General features: G+C 36.9%; 1 protein-coding gene across 1 annotated transcript in view; it reads left to right on the top strand.

The window, feature by feature from the left end:
• LOC146993851 (uncharacterized) overlaps positions 1–18,497 on the top strand; it is a 345,063-nt gene that overhangs the window by 232,766 nt on the left and 93,800 nt on the right. Inside the window, exon 2 of the mRNA XM_085826601.1 lies at positions 12,416–12,504. Within this exon, the coding sequence (XP_085682727.1) occupies positions 12,416–12,504 (89 nt within the window). The remainder of the gene's footprint in view (positions 1–12,415; positions 12,505–18,497) is intronic.

Here is an 18,497-nt window from a genome sequence, read left to right as displayed (position 1 = left end):
ACTTGAGGCGTCAAAAGTTTTTGTTTTTTGTTTCGGCAGTAAAAAAAAGTATTTACAAATTGGTTGTTGCTTGGGAAGAATGAACTGATTTGATTCATATTGCTATGTTTTCATACATTTGCTTTTCAGGGTTGCATAGAACTTACAAATTGTGCTTTGGCTTGCGCGCTAGTGTAATGTATTCAGTGTTGAAGGACGCATTGGACGAAAGTGCACATATTTCAAAGCAGCTATTTTTATGGCGTATTTAAAACGATACTGTAAATAAACAAATATTTTGGCTCACGGTGGTATACCACCTCATTCGCGTCGGTGTTTATTTGCCAGATGAATTTACTCCATACTGCATTACTGTTTATTTTTAAAGAGGAAAAATATTAACCGCTTTCGAAAACTGTAAATTACCTTAGCCATTCCCAATTTATCGCTTTAAGAAATGCTGTCGGCCGATCTTTTAAACTGACTTTTAGAAGGGTAAAACAGATCTGCAACTGAAAATTCAGGTTACAGTGTCCAGCGTCAAAAAATAATTTACAATTAAGCATTTCAAAAAATTTAAATTATTTTAAAATTTAAACTATTTGTGTCTTTATATTCTAACTCAAAGTAAAACAAACAAATCTGAAAAGGTTCAAATTTAAACGATCGCCCAAAAGGATTTGTTAGGGTTTGTTACTCTTTCGCTGAGTTTGCAGTCTATCAGTCTACGTCTTCCCCATTTATTTTTGTCTTTTTAGCTTTATTGTGAAGCATCATTTTCTTTGCAATTATGCCATATACAGTTCAACAAGGAAATTGCGAAAATTCTAAAAACAGGATATGTTTAGAATGAATGATGCTATGCTAAATGTTGGCATAACATTTTTCTATTTTCTTCAGTCTTCTCTCAGTTTATCTTAACAATGCTCAGTTTTCTTATTAAGATGTCTTCACAATTTTTTTTTATCTTTTAACGTTTCGTGTGTTAACTATATTTATTGCATATCACGGTCTTCGCAATTACGTGACAAACTTCAGTTCAACAACAAAATCACAAAATATTTAAAAACGGCGTTATCTGACATTTTCTGACAGCAGTCTCGCAATCACGTGACAAACTTCAGTTCAACAACAAAACACAAAATATTTAAAAACGGCGTTATCTGACATTTTCTGACAGAAGTCTCGCAAAAAAAAAAATATTGTATTCCGTACAGTGTTGCCACTGCTCGCTTTCAAAGCGTTCAGTTTGTTAACCAAAAATTTATTTAAGTTTTACAGAATATGAAATATACAATTCGAAAATCAGAACTCGGGTCCCCATGGGCGTATGCTTCGATGGAGAACAACGTTATTCAAAATTTGATGACGTCGTTTTTTCACAATTCGCACAAGCAAAAAATGCGCAATTTACCAACATATAAAAATAAAAAACTTAGCTCACCCATCCTTAGGTTCGTTACGAAATGAATGCACAAGTCCGATGAAATATGAAGAAAATTTATTATTATCACAACAAATATGATTAAATGTCCTCAAATAATCGTGCAGTATCACAATATATCACAGTAGTTATCTTCTAACAACTCAAACGTTCAAGAGAACTTAATTCAAAACAGCTAAAGAAAGCTAATCCGCGAATTCGCTACAATTAACAAGAGCAGTTTTCTAAACAAACTCTTAAAACAACAACAAACTAAGTAACTGACTAACTAAAATCATACCGAACTTTATTTATTTATTTATTTATTTCTGATTCACCTCAGGTATACAACTACTTTGAGTTTTCACCTGTTCAATCTGTGCAGCCTATGAAGGCCATTCACGGTTTTTAGTACATTAAAGTTCTACTGCACCTCGCCCGGGGGCGGGGCGTGACATTAGAACAAGGTGCAATCATTCCGTGGCGAAGTTAAGCTGAATATACGAAAATTGGGAAATTAGTACTTGGAAAACAAAATCATCCAGCATTCCAGTCCTTGCATGATGCATTCGGTCAGGTGTTGGTGTATTTAATTATGGCAAAGCACACTAGGGCTATCTGCCTAAGAGGAGGGATGCCTTTGTGGAGGACTTTCTAAGGAAACTGGCTCGAACCGAACTACCAGTGTTCAACGACTTTACCGCTCGGCCGCTGGTGGGCGATGCATTCGGTCAGGATAGTAGCGTAAGGTTACTGAGATAGGGTGCGCAGTCCAGCTGGTAATCAGGAGTAGAACCACAGCAGTGGGCGTGGTGAGATCACAGAATACACAGTCCTTAACACATAATAATTAATTCAGAGTCTCTAGCCTGCTTCCAGGCAAATAGCTAATTTTAGCAATAACACAGTACTTGGTTAAATAAGGTTAGATATAGCACAAAACACAACTTCATATGTACACTATTTACATACTTACATCACCACCGCGCATTATGGTGAATTGACCGAGGTCTCTTCACCACGCTGTCCACCGTAGGGTCATGATTACCGAGTTCTCTTAGAGTGTGCACTGGAGAATTATCCATTTTTTCGAAGAAGTTGTGCGCCTCCATGAGGTTTTGTTCAGGAATGGGCTTTATTTTCAAGTCTGTATGAATGACGCTATTTGGTATAAACCAGGGCGCATTAGTGATGGCTCTCAAAATTTTGTTTTGAAGGACTTCTAGTTTTCTCCTGTCCGTTTTATTGGCAATTCCCCACCCTGGGGCGGCGTAGAGCATTACTGGCCTAATCATAGTGAGATAGATCATGCGTTTAGCTTTTAAGCTCAATTTCGATTTCCTACCTGTAACTGTATAAAGCGACATGAAAATTACGTTTGCTTTATTTACTTGATTGGTTACATGCTCTTTGAAGGTGAGCCTATCATCTAGGGTAACTCCCAAGTACTTTGCGGACGAGCAAACTGGAATCACATCATTCTTTATCTTGATATCCGTGTTCGTAGTGACATTTCTTCTGTAGCGACGGAATTGGACAATTTTTTACATTATTAATTTTAATTCTCCAAAGTTGACACCAAGCAGCTACTATGTTGATGTGAAACTGTAGGTTAGTAAGAGCAAGTTGAGGGCTTTTAGATTCCGATAAAATCACCGTGTCGTCTGCATATTTCAGGGTTTTAGCATTCAGTGGGTTGGGTAAATCATTAACGAGAGTGTTGAATAATTTTGGGCCAATAACAGACCCTTGCAGGACGCCTCTGGCAATGATTTTCCTTCCGGAAAGGGAGTCTCCAACTCTCACCTGGAAGGTTCTTCTTTTTAGGTATGAGATGATTAACTTCACAAGGCTGACAGGAAAAAGAAAGTTATTTAGCTTGTAAATCAGTCCTTCGTGCCAGACCTTGTCGAAGGCCTTCTCAAGGTCTGTGAAGCATGCTGCCACACCAGTCTTGTGGAAAAAAGCTCTCGTGGTAATCTCAACGATATTTAGTACTTGATGGGTTGTACTGTGGTGTTTCCGGAAACCAAATTGGGCCCGGTCTATCAGATCCAATCTTTCTAGGTGGTCTGTAATTCTGTTGTTTAAAGCTTTCTCAAATATTTTTCATACCGAAGTGAGAGGTTTTCCTCCTTTTATAAGATTTTAAATCGCGCGCGAGAATTTTCTGGAACTTTCTCGAAATCAAAAAGAGATATTTATTAAATGTTAAAACGCACGTGCTCTTGTATTTTCAATTTTCCGGCTTAGCTTTCTTTTAATATTCGTCCCGCGCTGCACTGTGCGGGAAATAAAACCATTTAATTTACAATTCAACTAACATTAGCTATTTAAATACCAAATCCGTAACAGTATATTTATATGCTTTTGTTGCGGCCGATTGCAATCAAAAAGGTAGGCGCTCAGCTACATGTTTTAGCAGTCCCATTTACCAAATTTCAACGTTTAAGGCTACTCGTTTTTGAGTTATGAGAGATACATATGACTAGACCGTCAATCTCGGAACGCCTGCTATTGTTAGCTGGGCGAGTTCAATATACGCAGGTGAGAGGAATAGAAAGGAAAGGTTCAGGAATGGTTTCCAACGGAAATAATTAGATCGTGGAATGGCTTTCAGTGGGTACTACGGAAAAAAGGGATATTTTCGCTGACTTATTCCCGAACCGTGGAAGGAGTTTCACTGCTTATTTTTATGCTCCATGTGTTATTGAACATTTTGTTGTAGGACAAATTAATTTTTATCAATTTATGAAACAAACAAAAAAAAATACTTCGTAGAAAATACGTGTTTGCAATGTTAAACTGTATGCTTATTTAAAATTTTCTTAAAGGCATAACGTTTTGGCGAAATTACATAATTTTGTTTATTCCAACGAAATTTAATATTTATTCGAACTCTTATTACTGTAAAGTAACAGAGTATTACATGAAGTTACAATACGTAACTGTAAAGTTTTTATTTACTTAACGTATTGTAGAAAATTGCAACTGTAAAAAAAGGGGCAGACAATAAATAAGAATAATAAATAATACACTTACTATCGAAACGCTAGCTACCCTCACAAAGCAGGAGCCCGTTCATAGTAGGCGCTCAATCAAGGAAAGAGTGAAATTTCCTATACTCAAAATCCCTTTCTCTTTCTCCTCTTAGCTCATCCCTACTTTCACGTACCATACCTACAAATCTTCGACTCTTCCGGCAAACAATAGAATTCGTTCCGGGATTGAGCGCCTACTGATACATATGCAGTGGAACCTCGAGATACGAGTTTAATTCGTTTTAGCATTGAGCCCGTATAGCGACTTGACTCTCGTATCTAGAAACAAGCTTTCCCTTTAAAAATAATGGAAATCCAGTTAATCCGTTCCGAACCCCCAAATCTATCAACATAAAAATCAATTTTTCTAATAAATAACACTGGTAAATAATATAACCGTAGTTTACGTTTCTGAAAGCTTCCGATACCTAATCGCCTTTTAACCGCTTCACTATAATCCACACCAACAACAGCTCCTCATCATCGTCTAGGAGTTTCGGACGGTGCTTGGAAGCAACGGTAACTCCTTTGGTTACATCAAGTTTCTTAATTTCTACCTGGTTCTTCAGAATAGTGTAGATCGTCGATGTCGAAAGACCGCAACTCCTTTGGCTACAAGTTTCTAAATTTCTACCTCTTTCTTCAGAATAGTGTAGATCGTCGATGTCGAAAGACCGCAACTCCTTTGGCTACATCAAGTTTCTTAATTTCTACCTGTTTCTTCAGAATAGTGTAGATCGTCGATGTCGAAAGACCGCAACTCCTTTGGCTACATCAAGTTTCTTAATTTCTACCTGTTTCTTCAGAATAGTGTAGATCGTCGATGTCGAAAGACCGCAACTCCTTTGGCTACATCAAGTTTCTTAATTTCTTTCTGTTTCTTCAGAATAGTGTAGATCGTCGATGTCGAAAGACCGCAACTCCTTTGGCTAAATCAAGTTTCTTAATTTCTATTTCTTTCTTCAGAATAGTGTAGATCGTCGATGTCGAAAGACCGCAACTCCTTTGGCTAAATCAAGTTTCTTAATTTCTATTTCTTTCTTCAGAATAGTGTAGATCGTCGATGTCGAAAGACCGCAACTCCTTTGGCTAAATCAAGTTTCTTAATTTCTATTTCTTTCTTCAGAATAGTGTAGATCGTCGACGTCGAAAGATCGCAACTCCTTTGGCTACATCAAGCTTCTTAATTTCTACCTGTTTCTTCAGAATAGTGTAGATCATCGATGTCGAAAGACCGCAACTCCTTTGGCTAAATCAAGTTTCTTAATTTCTACGTCTTTCTTCAGAATAGTGTAGATCGTCGATGTAGAAAGATCGCAACTCCTTTGGCTACATCAAGCTTCTTAATTTCTACCTGTTTCTTCAGAATAGTGTAGATCATCGATGTCGAAAGACCGCAACTCCTTTGGCTAAATCAAGTTTCATAATTTCTATTTCTTTCTTCAGAATAGTGTAGATCGTCGATGTCGAAAGACCGCAACTCTTCGCCAATTCCGTCACTCTTACACCATGCTTATCTATGATTTCTTTCTTAATTTCAACGGCCATGGCTTCTTTATTTTTCTTTGCCGTGCTATCTGAGGCAACAATCTTCTTGGGAGACATCGTGAAATAATTATTTTGACGTTAAATGAAATAAACAATTAACTCACAAGCGCACAAACACGTAGATCAAAGAACACTGGTTGATGTTATCAGGACTTGGGTTTCTCTTGACTTGCGTTGGAAACATGAATGGTCCTGAATCGGAACAGGGAGCTTACTCAAGCTACCTCCAAGAAAGTGTGAAGTAGACAACACAAGCCGGAAGGGTATACGAAACCCTTTATTTTCTATCTTTTACAGGATCTTCCGAGCTTCGGAATACAAAAAGCAACCACTTGTGGTCTGAACGCAAGAATATAAAAACTACTAACTAAAACTCTAACTAAAAACTAACTTTGAATTAGTATACAAATGCCTAGCACTAAGATTGGCCTTTATTTAACGAAAGGTACGTATGTAGTACGCCGAGCTGCTTAAACTACAATACGTTTGCAAATAACAAGAGGGCTAAACCTCTGGCCTTAAAGGCAACCAGCAACAGAGTGAAAACTCGTAAAACTACAGTGGCAAGCAGCTTGCTTCCTATAACTCCTTCCTCTCTCTCTCTTGGCAAAAAGCCACAACTTAAGCACTTAGCGTTAGCAAGACAATTTGCATAAACAAGTTAAAGCATTTAATTCTGGCCGGAAGTAGAAAATAAGAAGTGATAGTACAGTTTTAAAATAAAATAAACGTTAGTAAAACTTAGGATCCTTACAATGTGACGAGGAGATTCCCCGAGTCGAGCCGGATCGGCAAATAGCGTCACGCATGCCAACAGCCTGGCTCATTGCTCGTTACTCGAGTCAATGCTCGTATTTAGAAACAAATTTTTCGCTCATACTTTCCTCGTATCTCGAATTTCTCGTATATAGAGGTGCTCGTATCTCGAGGTTCCACTGTATACGTACATACAGACGTACGGACATACGTACAGACGTCACGTAAAATTCTCTTTTGAATCCATTTCACAATCCATTTTGGGCAAAGTGTCCTTTACTCTGTCTGTACGTACAGATGTGATGCAAAAACATCGTTCAAATGGAATCGATAGCCGTCAAAATTGATATTTTCGTTCAAAAACGATACCCGTAAATTTTCGAGATTACAATAATTCCTTTAATTCGTACAAGGAAGTGAAAACGTACATTTAGTTTAGAAACTTGTGATGATTTTCGTTTTTTCTGTATTTGTTTAGAGTCTGTCTTATCTACAAAATATGTAAAAAACATACTTATTTTGTTAAAACAACTTGAGATAGAATTGTTTAGGTGTTTTCAAAGGTATGGCAGAACAATCATTTTGACTGTTGTATGTTATTGTATGATATTCATTTCATGTAAAATTGGTTGCGGTATGTTTTGAAACCAAAGTAATTACTTAATTACATAGATTGCTTTATTACACCTTTATTACATTTGTACTTAATACTAGGATCATATGGCCCTGGTAAAATGGGGTCAAATATTGCTGCTGTCATAAAGAAAACTTATACTTGGGAACGTAAATAAGCATTAATTACGTTTGTACGCTAGAACAAATAGAAAAATGGCGCTGCCGTATGACCGAAGTTCTACAATAATTCTATTTGAGACAAGCAACATCTAAATTTCTATAAGTAGTGATTCAGTAACAACTCTACATTCAAAATATACAATCTACATAGATCTACATAGTTTAAAAAAACAAATTTAATTGAATATCTGAAATTCTAATATCTAATCTAGCATTTTATCGGTAGCATTCAAGCTGCGTCAAAACAAATCGAAAACTCAAGCTCTCAAGTTCAGACTGTTGCCATTCCGACTCAGGGAAAAGTTTCTATTCAAACCGGAACAACGTTGTTTTATTTTCATCAAAACTGGAAGGTATTGTAGGAAAATCAGAAAAATTTATTTCGGATTTTGTCAAAAAATAAAAATTGAAGCTTGTTTGTACTCATCGTTTTGCTTCAATGAAAAGGAAATTTCTTCTTATTCTCAAATCTTCTGCTGAAATAAAATACTATTAAGAGAAAAATAGTATTACGTTTCATGTTACAGTAAATATATTACATGGAAAAAGACAATTCAGATAAGCTACGATTACATTTAGCTGGGATAATAAGAATTTTACTGTAGTGCCACGAAAAAAATATGCGTGGTAAATAAATAAATAAACTCTGCTTCAAGAAAAAAAAACTAAAAATAACAACAACAACAAAAAAAAAAAAAACTGAAAGTCTGCAGCATTACTCGGCGATTCTTGGATAAATAAGTAATTCGAGATTGAGGTAGTAAATGGCCGCACTCAGTAGTCGACGCCACTTCCGCTTTTTTTTTTTTTTTTTTTTTTTTTTTTTTTTTTTAAACTCTGAGTGCTTTTATCTACGGAAAAAGATGTTTTAAGTCCCAAGAGATGGCAGCAAAAATATCGAAGTTATCCGGAGAATGAAGTCCATCGCTTAGCTGTCGCTGCGTGTGGAATACGAATAGAAATTGTTCAAATCAAATACCACATTTCATTTCCTTTTAAGGAGAATTGTTACCTTTGTTTTTAATTATGTACTTGCTTTCGTTGATCAAATTCTTGCCAAGATTATTTTCTGCTAATAAAGTTTTCATTGCAAACTCGTAAGGTATATCTTAATTTTATTACAGGTATTTTAATTTAATTGTGCTTTCCTATTTTGCCTCGTTTCAACTTACAACTCCCAACCAGAATGAGTTTTTAGAATCGCGTCGAATGCAAATGAGTAAGAAGAAGTATTAAAGGAAGGTTCCACTTACATCGTGAGAGGGAGTTAGGAATCTTAAGTAGCACTTGTTTGCCTTCGGGTTAACTCATTGAAGCTATTACGCTCGGGCGTATATTACGTGCCTTTCGGATAGTCGCCTGTTAGTTTAAATTTAAGCTACGTTAGATTTGTGTTAGCTTCGGTTAATTCACTTAGTTAGATTTAACTAGTTCTTATTTCTTATTTTTGATTTCAAGCCCGAGTGAAGGCTTTATTGTAAGCCCCAAGAAAGGAGCCGACTTTTCATCTCATTTTGAGTGAAATAAAAGGTAGTTAACCCTTCGTAAATTTACGATTTCTGTTATTTGAACTAAGCGATAATTCGCTTAACAGTTCATTAGGTTCCTCGACGTTTACTTTAGTAGAATAAAAGTGAGGAACTCTACAAACTCCAGGAAAATGTAAACTGTCTTCCTAGTAACGTGCTCAACTCGACTGAATTGTTTAGATTAGAGCCTTTGCCCAAACGTTAGAACCATATGTCTGAAATAAAAAGATAACTCCACGGAAGTGTTTCTTAGGGGAACTAACTCGTATTGGGGTTCCTCGTGAAGAAAACCACGAAAATTTGTATCGAGACACTCCATTCTCTGAGTTTTGAGTCCGTGTCGAACTAGCGGTGTTCATCGGTTTTACCGCTCAGCCATTAGTGAACCTATTACGATACATCAATTTGTTCGGAAATTAATGCGAAAGTGATAACAGTTTCAAAAGCTTTGAAATACACGCGTAAGCTAATCTTTTATTTTTGCATTTTTTCGAATTCGAATTCGTATCATATATTTACCGTGTATTCCGGCGTATACCGCACAACAATAATTTCAAACTGCATTTTTTAGTTTTTGAATATATTCACCGTACAACGCGCACCGTTTTCTTTAAGAAGAAACTTGAAAGGTACATCCACGAAAATTTTCAGGGAGTCACTTCATTCTCTCAGATCTGAATGCGTGTCGAACTACCAGTGTTCATCGGCTTTACCGCACTGATCCACACTGTCGATTCACTGTTTACGGCATAATCATGATTTTCTAGGTCACTGGAAAATGACCGTCAACCTAAGAGTGATGAGTTTTTTACTTACGTTGATCTGTCTTTTAACCCGTTGATGTGTATTTTTGACTTACGTGTTTGTAAGCCTCGTGTAATACTTTGTGTTGCACAAGAAAATATACTTTTTTCTTCAATAGAAACTAAGAGTGACTGGAAAATGATCATCAACATCTAAATTACTGGACATTCACCGACAACCTTTAGGGGGTTCGAAAGAACTTCTATCACTGGACAATGATTGTTAACCTCTAGGTCACTGGATAATCAATTTCTAGGTCATCAGACAATCACCATCAACTGTAAGTCACTGAAAGTGACTATCAGTCTGATGGTCATTGGATAATGACCGTCGACTTGTAGGCCAGCGGTGACTAACAGACCTCATTAACAGACCCATTAATGCGATTTGAGATTTCAAATGGCGTCTCAACAATGACAATGAATCTTTAAGTCACTGTATATTCACCATCAACCTCTGGGTCACTAGATATTGAATGTCAGCTTCTAAACCATTGAAGAATAACACCAAGCTCAAAGTTCCCTGGACAATGACTCTACCTCTAGGTCACTGGATAATCAATTTCTAGGTCATTAGAGAATCACCATCAACTGTAAGTCACTGAAAGTGACTATCAGTCTGATGGTCACTATATAATGACAGTCAACCTGTAGGCCAGCAGTGACTAACAGACCTCATTAGCAGACCCATTAATTCAATTTGGGATTTCAAGTTGCGTCTGAAGAATGACAATGAATCTTTAGGTCACTGTATATTCACCATCAACCTCTAGGTCACTAGATATTGAATGTCAGCTTCAAGGCCATTGAAGAATAACACCAAGCTCAAAGTTCCCTGGACAATGACTCTTGGCCTCTAGGTCACTGGATAATTAAGTCTTTCTGGATCTCTAAGTCACTGGATAATGACTCTCAATCTCCAAGTCACCGGACAACACTCCAGTCAACATATTCATGACCTATACACCCAAGTTTTCCATCTCAGGATTTAGAAGACATACGCATTAGATTTTACCTAAATTTTTACATAGCGACATATATAGTGTGAGACGAACTTTACGGTACCCTACTGCCCCTGCCTTTCTCAAAAGGATCACCGTATAAACGATAGTTCTAGTAACTTTGGAATCAGCTTCGTGACCAGTCACCCAAGACGTGCAGGTGCAGCTACAGATTAGAGGAGGGGCGGGGCCATTTCTGGCCATTAGCCATATGAGCGTGAAGCAAGCTAAGCGTTAAGACTCTCCACCGCGTCCACACAAACACTCCATGGAGGTAGGAACTCGGAAGGGAGTCACTGGACAATTACCAGTCTACCCGTAATCATTGTATAATGACCTTCAAACCATAACTTACTGGATTATGATCGTTAACTTGAGGCTGGCAGCGGCCAACAGACTTCAGTCGCTAATGCGGTTTCAGATTTCAAGTTGCATCTCTAGGCCTTTCTAGGCGTAATTCTTAAGGCTTGGTAATAAACAACTATATCATTTCGGTTTCTGTTGCCAAGAAAAAAAAAATAAATAAATAAAAAGCTTATTACGGGATGTTTTTTTCCCCAGGTCTTAAACTTGAATTTAAATATTGTGGTAATTTTTTCTAAATATTTTTATTTATTTATTAACTCAAGTTTTATGCATTTTGTAGCGTTATGGGTTGTTTTTATTTAACTAACGCGTTTTGTGCGGTAATTTTGTTGCATAATTTCGTTTAATCAAATATGTCACTCCTTGCTGTGCTTGTAAGTGTTTATTTCATTTGTTAATAATTAGATTGCAGACACGCAAATTTCTAGGGTAAATATTCTTTGTAAATTCAGAATCACATCACATAAAGCACTGCTGCGATTCAGCAAAGTCTTGAAAGGGTCTCTTTAATAACCATAGGTCGCAAATACAAAACTTCCAAAGTATCTTTATAAATTCCGGTACAAATTTTAATAATCCGTAGAGATTTTTTACTGGGCCTAGCAACAATAGAATGCTCCACCAATTGAGTACAAATGCTGATAGTCATATAACAGGTTCAACTGGTGGTAAGTAAGACACTCAAACTCGATCAACTTCTGACTTGTAAAGACAGCACAGACAGAAGCGGACATACTGCGCCCCCCTTCAAAAAAAAAAACTCTTATGAGGACTCGCTAACAATATTTGTCCCCAAGTTGTCCACATTTCGATGCATCATCAACCTGGCGACACTTTGGAAATGTACCATCAACTAGGTGACACTTTGGGACTTTCCCAAAAAGACATTTCCCAAATTCTAGTAGCAATTTTCTCTGGAAGTTTCAAGAAGTGCTTTGGCAATCATATAAACGGTCGGTTGCAATGAGTCCAGAGGCAAAGATTTGAGTTCAGTCAAAAGTCCTTGAAGCTACTTATAGTTATTTACCTTCCTAATCGAACCATAGTTTCTTTCAATAATGTGCCATTATTTCCTGCTCATTTGGCATGTGTATTAAAGAGATCTCTCCGAAAGAGTAGAAACCAACAATACGAAGATTTTACTGCAATATATTTTTTTTTTACTTTGTTACAGATCCGTCTGTTGTTCGTCGAGCCGAAGCCGTTCGTCAGCGAGAGATTCCACGAGCTGCTGACTGCTCAGAGGACGAGCTTTCCATCACAGTGAGTATCAGCCAAAATAAAATTTAAAAAAAAAAATTCTGAAAGCTTTCAGATTTTATATTACGCCTAAAAGAGCGTGTTTTTAACGTTTTACGTGTTACCTTTATTGATTAAATATCATGTTCTTCGCACTTAAACCACATAAAATTCAATTCAACAGCAGTATCACAAAATACTTAAAAACAGCCTATGTTTAGAATTTCCGATACATAGTCTCACGCACTTGAGACTAAAAAAAATTTTTTTTTCGTACAGTATTGCCATTGCTCACTTTGAAATAGTTTAGTTTTTTAATCAAAAATTCGTTATCGTTTTACAAAATATGAAATAGGTAATAAAATTAATTCAAAATTTGGGCTTCCGAGTCACCATATTCGGTTGGAGGACAATTCCTAGAAAAAAAGAATTCAAAATTGAATTCTTTTTTTTCTAGGAATTACCGTTGTTTCTTCACAACGCGAGAAACATTCATGCGTTCATGCAGATTCTTTATTATTTAGCTTCTTTAAATATAAAACATGGCGATAATATTTGGTGGCAACAGCTTGAAAAGTGAATCGACGCAAAATGGCGTTTTGAAAAGTTATAAATGTCTGTTGTTTTCGTTAAAGTTTACATCTTGTAAAAGAGATCACATTGCAAATCAGCCGCGATATAACGTAAATACAGCTATTGTCAAAGTATCAAAACGAAGAGTATCAACTTAGTTAAATTAGGAGCAAACTAACTAAGGAACCTCAACTAATCATCTAAAACTGGAACTGAGCGAAGCTAAAAACACAGCGCCTTAACTCTAAGAAAGCTCAATTGAATTAGTATAATAGTTTCCGCTGCACGAGAATGTGACGTCACTCCATTCCATTCCCATCAAGCAGTTTTTAGCAAGCAATGGTTTCCATTTTTTTCAACCACCTGTCTTATTCACAACACTTGGAACCTGTACACTATATTTTCTTCCCTTCACTGAAGTATCTTCTGAAAAATCATGAGTTTCATATCATTCAGTCTACAACGACTAGTGTTCCAAAAGATGAGATCTTCAAAGAAATTCTTTTTTAGGTTTCTAACTTTTTTCGTGTGATTGTGCCCAGCGTTGTGTAGATTTATTTGTACACACTGCAGGGCGAAAAGTACGAATATCGCTTCCTTCAACTTTCTTCGATTTTTTTAGTTTTGAAACTTTTTAGAAGCTTTGTCTATATGTAATATGCATATTGTTGCGTATTTAAGGATTCGTAAAAGATTGAATGCACAAGTTCCAAAATAGGTTAATAAAATTTATTTTTATCAAATAACTTATTTTAGAACTTTGGAATTTTACACAAAAATATTCTTAGTAACACACAGTATAACTATTAGCTACACTTCAAACTACTTAAAACGTTAAACATAACGCTCTGCAAAGTGCATTTGAAGGAAAAGCTAATCCGATCTCACGCTGAACTTGCAACAACAGCAACTGTTATGTAGAGAAATTATATGATAGCGTTGTAAAAACTAGGTGAATGATTTTATGATTTATGGAAATTTAAATTTTATTTTGATTCTGAATTATTTAATTTTGGGGAAAAACAGATGCTTCTGGAAATATTATTTAGTTTAAAAGAGTATTATTTATTTTCCTCTATTTGTAAATCTTGTACAAACTTTTATTCATTGTGAAAGAAGCAGGGAAAGGGAGGCAATTTTCGCCAAGTCATGATTTCGCGCGCTTTAGAATGTTCGAGAAAGAATTTTCATTGTTAGTTGACCTTAAGAGAGGAAAGTACGTGACGGAAAGGTCAAAGGTTGCTACTTGTCTTTCAATGTAAGTCATTCAGGTTTTTGGCGATTGAGGGTCCGGTTGTTGGCTAAGTGAAGAAGGGCGCGCATGCGCGATCACCCTTATTTCCGCATTCTGGAGTTGAAAACGAAGATTTTGCGATAATTAAGGGGGCGATAAGTGAAGCCATAGTGGGAGCCCGTTTTGTGAAGGAGACGAAGGAAAATTCGAGTTGGATACACACTTTCTCTGGACTCACTTACGCTTGGACTCGCTGACTTTCGGGTTTGCTGGACTTGTGGACGTTGCTCTTGAAAACTGGCTTGAAGAAACTTGGAGTTGGATTCTCTCCCTTACTGACTGGTGGGTGGAACTTACTTGGGACGTTACCCGTGAAGCTTGCTCTTGGGATGAGTAAGAACAGGCGAGCAGTAATTTCCTAGCAACAACGTTTCTGACCGGCGAAATTTGAACGAGTTACCTGCGTGTTGACATAGGACTTTCAGGACCAAGCGGATAGCCGTCCTGGGCAGCAGTGCTCCTGTTTCTGTTCTACAGTAGTGAAGTGGAGTCTACATTTTTAGAACCAGTGTCAAGATGAGCCCGGCCGACATCAACGCGGGATAAGATGAGAGTCCTCCGCTTCAAGATGTCCCTTCAAGATAAGTTTTATTTTTTTTGGTGTGTTTGAACTTTAGGCAAGCTTTTCAAAAACGTCCTTAGCAGAAAAAAAAAACAACGTCAAATCTAAAATTTAACTCTCAGGCCTTAAATTGTTTCCCTTTCCTTTCTTTCAAATCACCAGACAAACCTTAAGTTTTTTTTATGAATTTAAATGAACAGACTCTCAGATGAGGTTAAGATTTTTCTTATTGTGTTGTAATTGAATAAACTGATATTTAATCTGGAACCTCTTACAGTATGTTTTCTTTATATATTTAATATGAACTTTTCCTTTATATCTTGTATATGTTTTATGTTTTCGATCCTCTCACGGCGCGATCCCGGAATGCATTTTTTTCACAACGCAAAAATGCTGTACACGTTTCACTATACGATTACTACCTTTAACGGCAAGTAGTTTCATAATTAACATTTAACAATATAGGAATTTCAGATATAACATGGTACCTAGAAGTAAAACTATTTAACCTTGGTGTCGAAACATTTCTTCATAACATTGGTGCCGTGACCTCTGCTTAGTGAAGCATCGAATCAGTAACTTATTTTTTGAATTTATTTACTTTGTATAACTTACTGTTTTATGAAAGTGTTAAATTTTATGTGTGAGGACTAATTAAGGTTTTGCTTTGAATTATGTTTGCTTACTGGTTACTGCAGGATATTAATTCTCTAATTTAATTTAAGACTTGAATTTAAGATTAGTTAAACTGTTTTGGTATAATATTAACCAAAAAGATAGTGTTTTAGTACGTGTGATTCAATGATTTCATACTGTGCCTGTTAGGTTGTTTACTAGTACAAAAGTATTAGGTTTTAAGAAGGCTTGTGAATTTCAAATTTTGAGGCTTTCGAAATACTCAGTATGTTTTAGATGTAATGATCGATACTTATGTTTTCTGTAAAAGTACCGGAGTTGTCAATGAGTGGAGGTTCTTTTAAGTTTTGCGCGTAACTGGCAGCTGATTAAATTAACTTGACAATTTGGAAACTTTTTGAATGATTCAAAACTATTAGAGGGCGATATGTCGAAGAAAACGCGCCGTTCTACTAGACAGCCTGACCCATCAGTAGAGATGTTGGAAGAGACAGCCCCGGGCGTAAAGGGTACTTCAGTTTTTGGCTTGGACCCACTGGAGTCAGTTCCTATTTTTACGGGAGGAGAAAATAGCATTAGCCTAGCTGATTTTTAGATAGACTCAAACTGATAGCATCACATGTAGGATGGACGGAGTCAGATAAAGTTACGGTAATTCGGGTTAAACTTGGGGGGGAAGCCGCGGAATTTGTTAGGAATAATCCGCGTTTGAGGAGCGAAGCTGATTTTTCCTACCTGGTAGGTGCCTTGAAGGACAGGTTTACAACAGTTCAAAGTCTACATTCCCATATTCGCTCCCTTATACAGGCAGAGACTCAGAGACAGGAATTGCTATTATCTGTTTTTCTAGAAGGATTGCATTTGCACCTTAGACGTCTGCTTTTGCCCCATAATCATAAATCATTTGTAGCAGCGAAAAACCACGCAGTTTTGGAGGAAGAGATGTGGATAAAAAACCATGCTGAGGCAGATTTTCAGTCAGCGGAAGTTAAGGCGGTCCATACTACGGGTACGGTAAATTCCAAGGACACTCTTTGTGTTTCGGGTGATAATGTAGAGCTTGTAGAGGCTATTCGATTGCAACAACAGAACTTAACCCAGTTGACACAGATGATGAATACTTTGCAGAGCCAAATGCAATCTTTGATGGTGCATAATCCTCGGTCGAGATCCTTACAGCCTAGATGTTTCCGTTGTAACCGGGTAGGACACATAAGCAGAAATTGTTATGTAAATGGCAGGTCTAATAACGAGCAGGGTAGATCAGATCACAGATTTCGACAAAGAGAGGCAGGAACGGCGAATACACTTAATTCTCATATGGCACCCGAACATTTGACGGTAGCATCTCAGGATCGAGGTGCAACTGGTAGCAAATTGAATCACCAAGCTCAGACATTTAATTTAAACTAGAAAAGGGTGGGGAGAAACACGCTTCCATTTCTTCCTCGAATGCCCTTTTGGAGGTGCCATCCGTCTTTGTAGTCACTACAGGAGAGTATTCATTACCAATAGTAGAGGGTTCTATATTACAGACAGAAATTAAATTTTTGATAGATTCGGGGGCAACGGTTAATATTATAGAGGAAAAAATTATTGCAGGGTTAGGGGATAAAGTTTCATTTTCTCCTTGTAAACTTTATTTAAAAGGAATTTCTAATCAGAATGTTCTAATCACACGAAAAGTTTCACTTCCCGTAGTATTGCAAGGCAGGATTTTTCCTGTTGATTTTCTCATTAAGGACAAGGATTTTTCTTTGCACTATGGTGCCATTTTAGGAACACAGTTTTTACTTGATAATGCACTCATGCTGGATTTTAGTACTAAACAATTACTTGGACAAAATTTTGCTTTACGTTGGTGTGACAGTTCAAATTGTCTCTTTTCGAGACCGATAGATTCCTTGGATTATTGCTATGCAGTTCGTAAACATAAACTTTTGCCGTTTTCTGAGAATATAGTAAAGGTAATTGCTCCTACGTTTTATGATTCGCATGACACAGTCCTATTAGAGCCGATTGATAAAAACTCTCATAGTAAATTCTCTGTGGCAAGATCAGTTAATTTAAATAATGATTCTAAGACTTTTAACGTTAAGATAGCAAATTTTACTCCACAGACTATTCATATTAACAAAAGAACTAAGTTAGCATCTATTCTTCCTGTTACTGTGTCTTCAATAGAAACTGCTTGCGTGAATAACACGACGACCATGGAGAAAGGAGAGGATTTTGAGTCGTGGGGGGGAGAATTTGACCTTTCTCACTTGTCACCGGATCAGCAGCAGCACCTGACTAAGCTTTTAAGCCATTACAATGACATTTTCGCTTCTTCTGTAACTCAGCTAACGGGGTGCGATACAATTCTACACAATATTAACCTTAAGGATAGTATTCCGGTTCGACAAAAGCCATACAAAGTGCCTTTTCATCATCGCGAGGAATTAGATAGGCAAATAACAGAATTATTGGATTCCAATATTATTCAAGAAAGCGATAGTCCATATAGTGCGCCGGTTCTTTTTGTAAAGAAAGCTGATAATACGTATAGATTAGTGACGGATTTTCGGAAACTTAATGACAAAACTGTTGAAGATTCATTTCCTCTTCCTAATATGCTCGAGCTTGTGGAACAATTGGGTGATGCGAATTTGTTTTCAACGTTGGACTTAACTTCGGGATTTTTCCAAATGAAGATCCACCCGGATGACACATTTAAAAGTGGTTTTTCGACCCCTTCCGGGCATTACGAATGGCTTCGGACACCTTTCGGAATGCGCAATGCACCCAGTTCCTTTCAAAGGCTCATGTCTGTTGTCTTAGCCAATCTGTCCCCGTTAAAAATAGGCATATACATAGATGACATTGTGATAGCTTCGAGTACTTTTGACGAACACCTTGAAAAGCTTAAAATAGTTTTTGACAGACTCAGAAATCATAATCTTAAGTTGA

The sequence above is a fragment of the Stegodyphus dumicola genome, chromosome 11, assembly GCF_044657685.1.
Source record: "Stegodyphus dumicola isolate Sdum_Otavi_A_Nest chromosome 11, ASM4465768v1".
NCBI lineage: Eukaryota > Metazoa > Arthropoda > Arachnida > Araneae > Eresidae > Stegodyphus > Stegodyphus dumicola.
The sequence above is the reverse complement of the archived record's forward strand: the minus strand, read 5'-3'. Positions and strand labels throughout refer to the sequence as shown.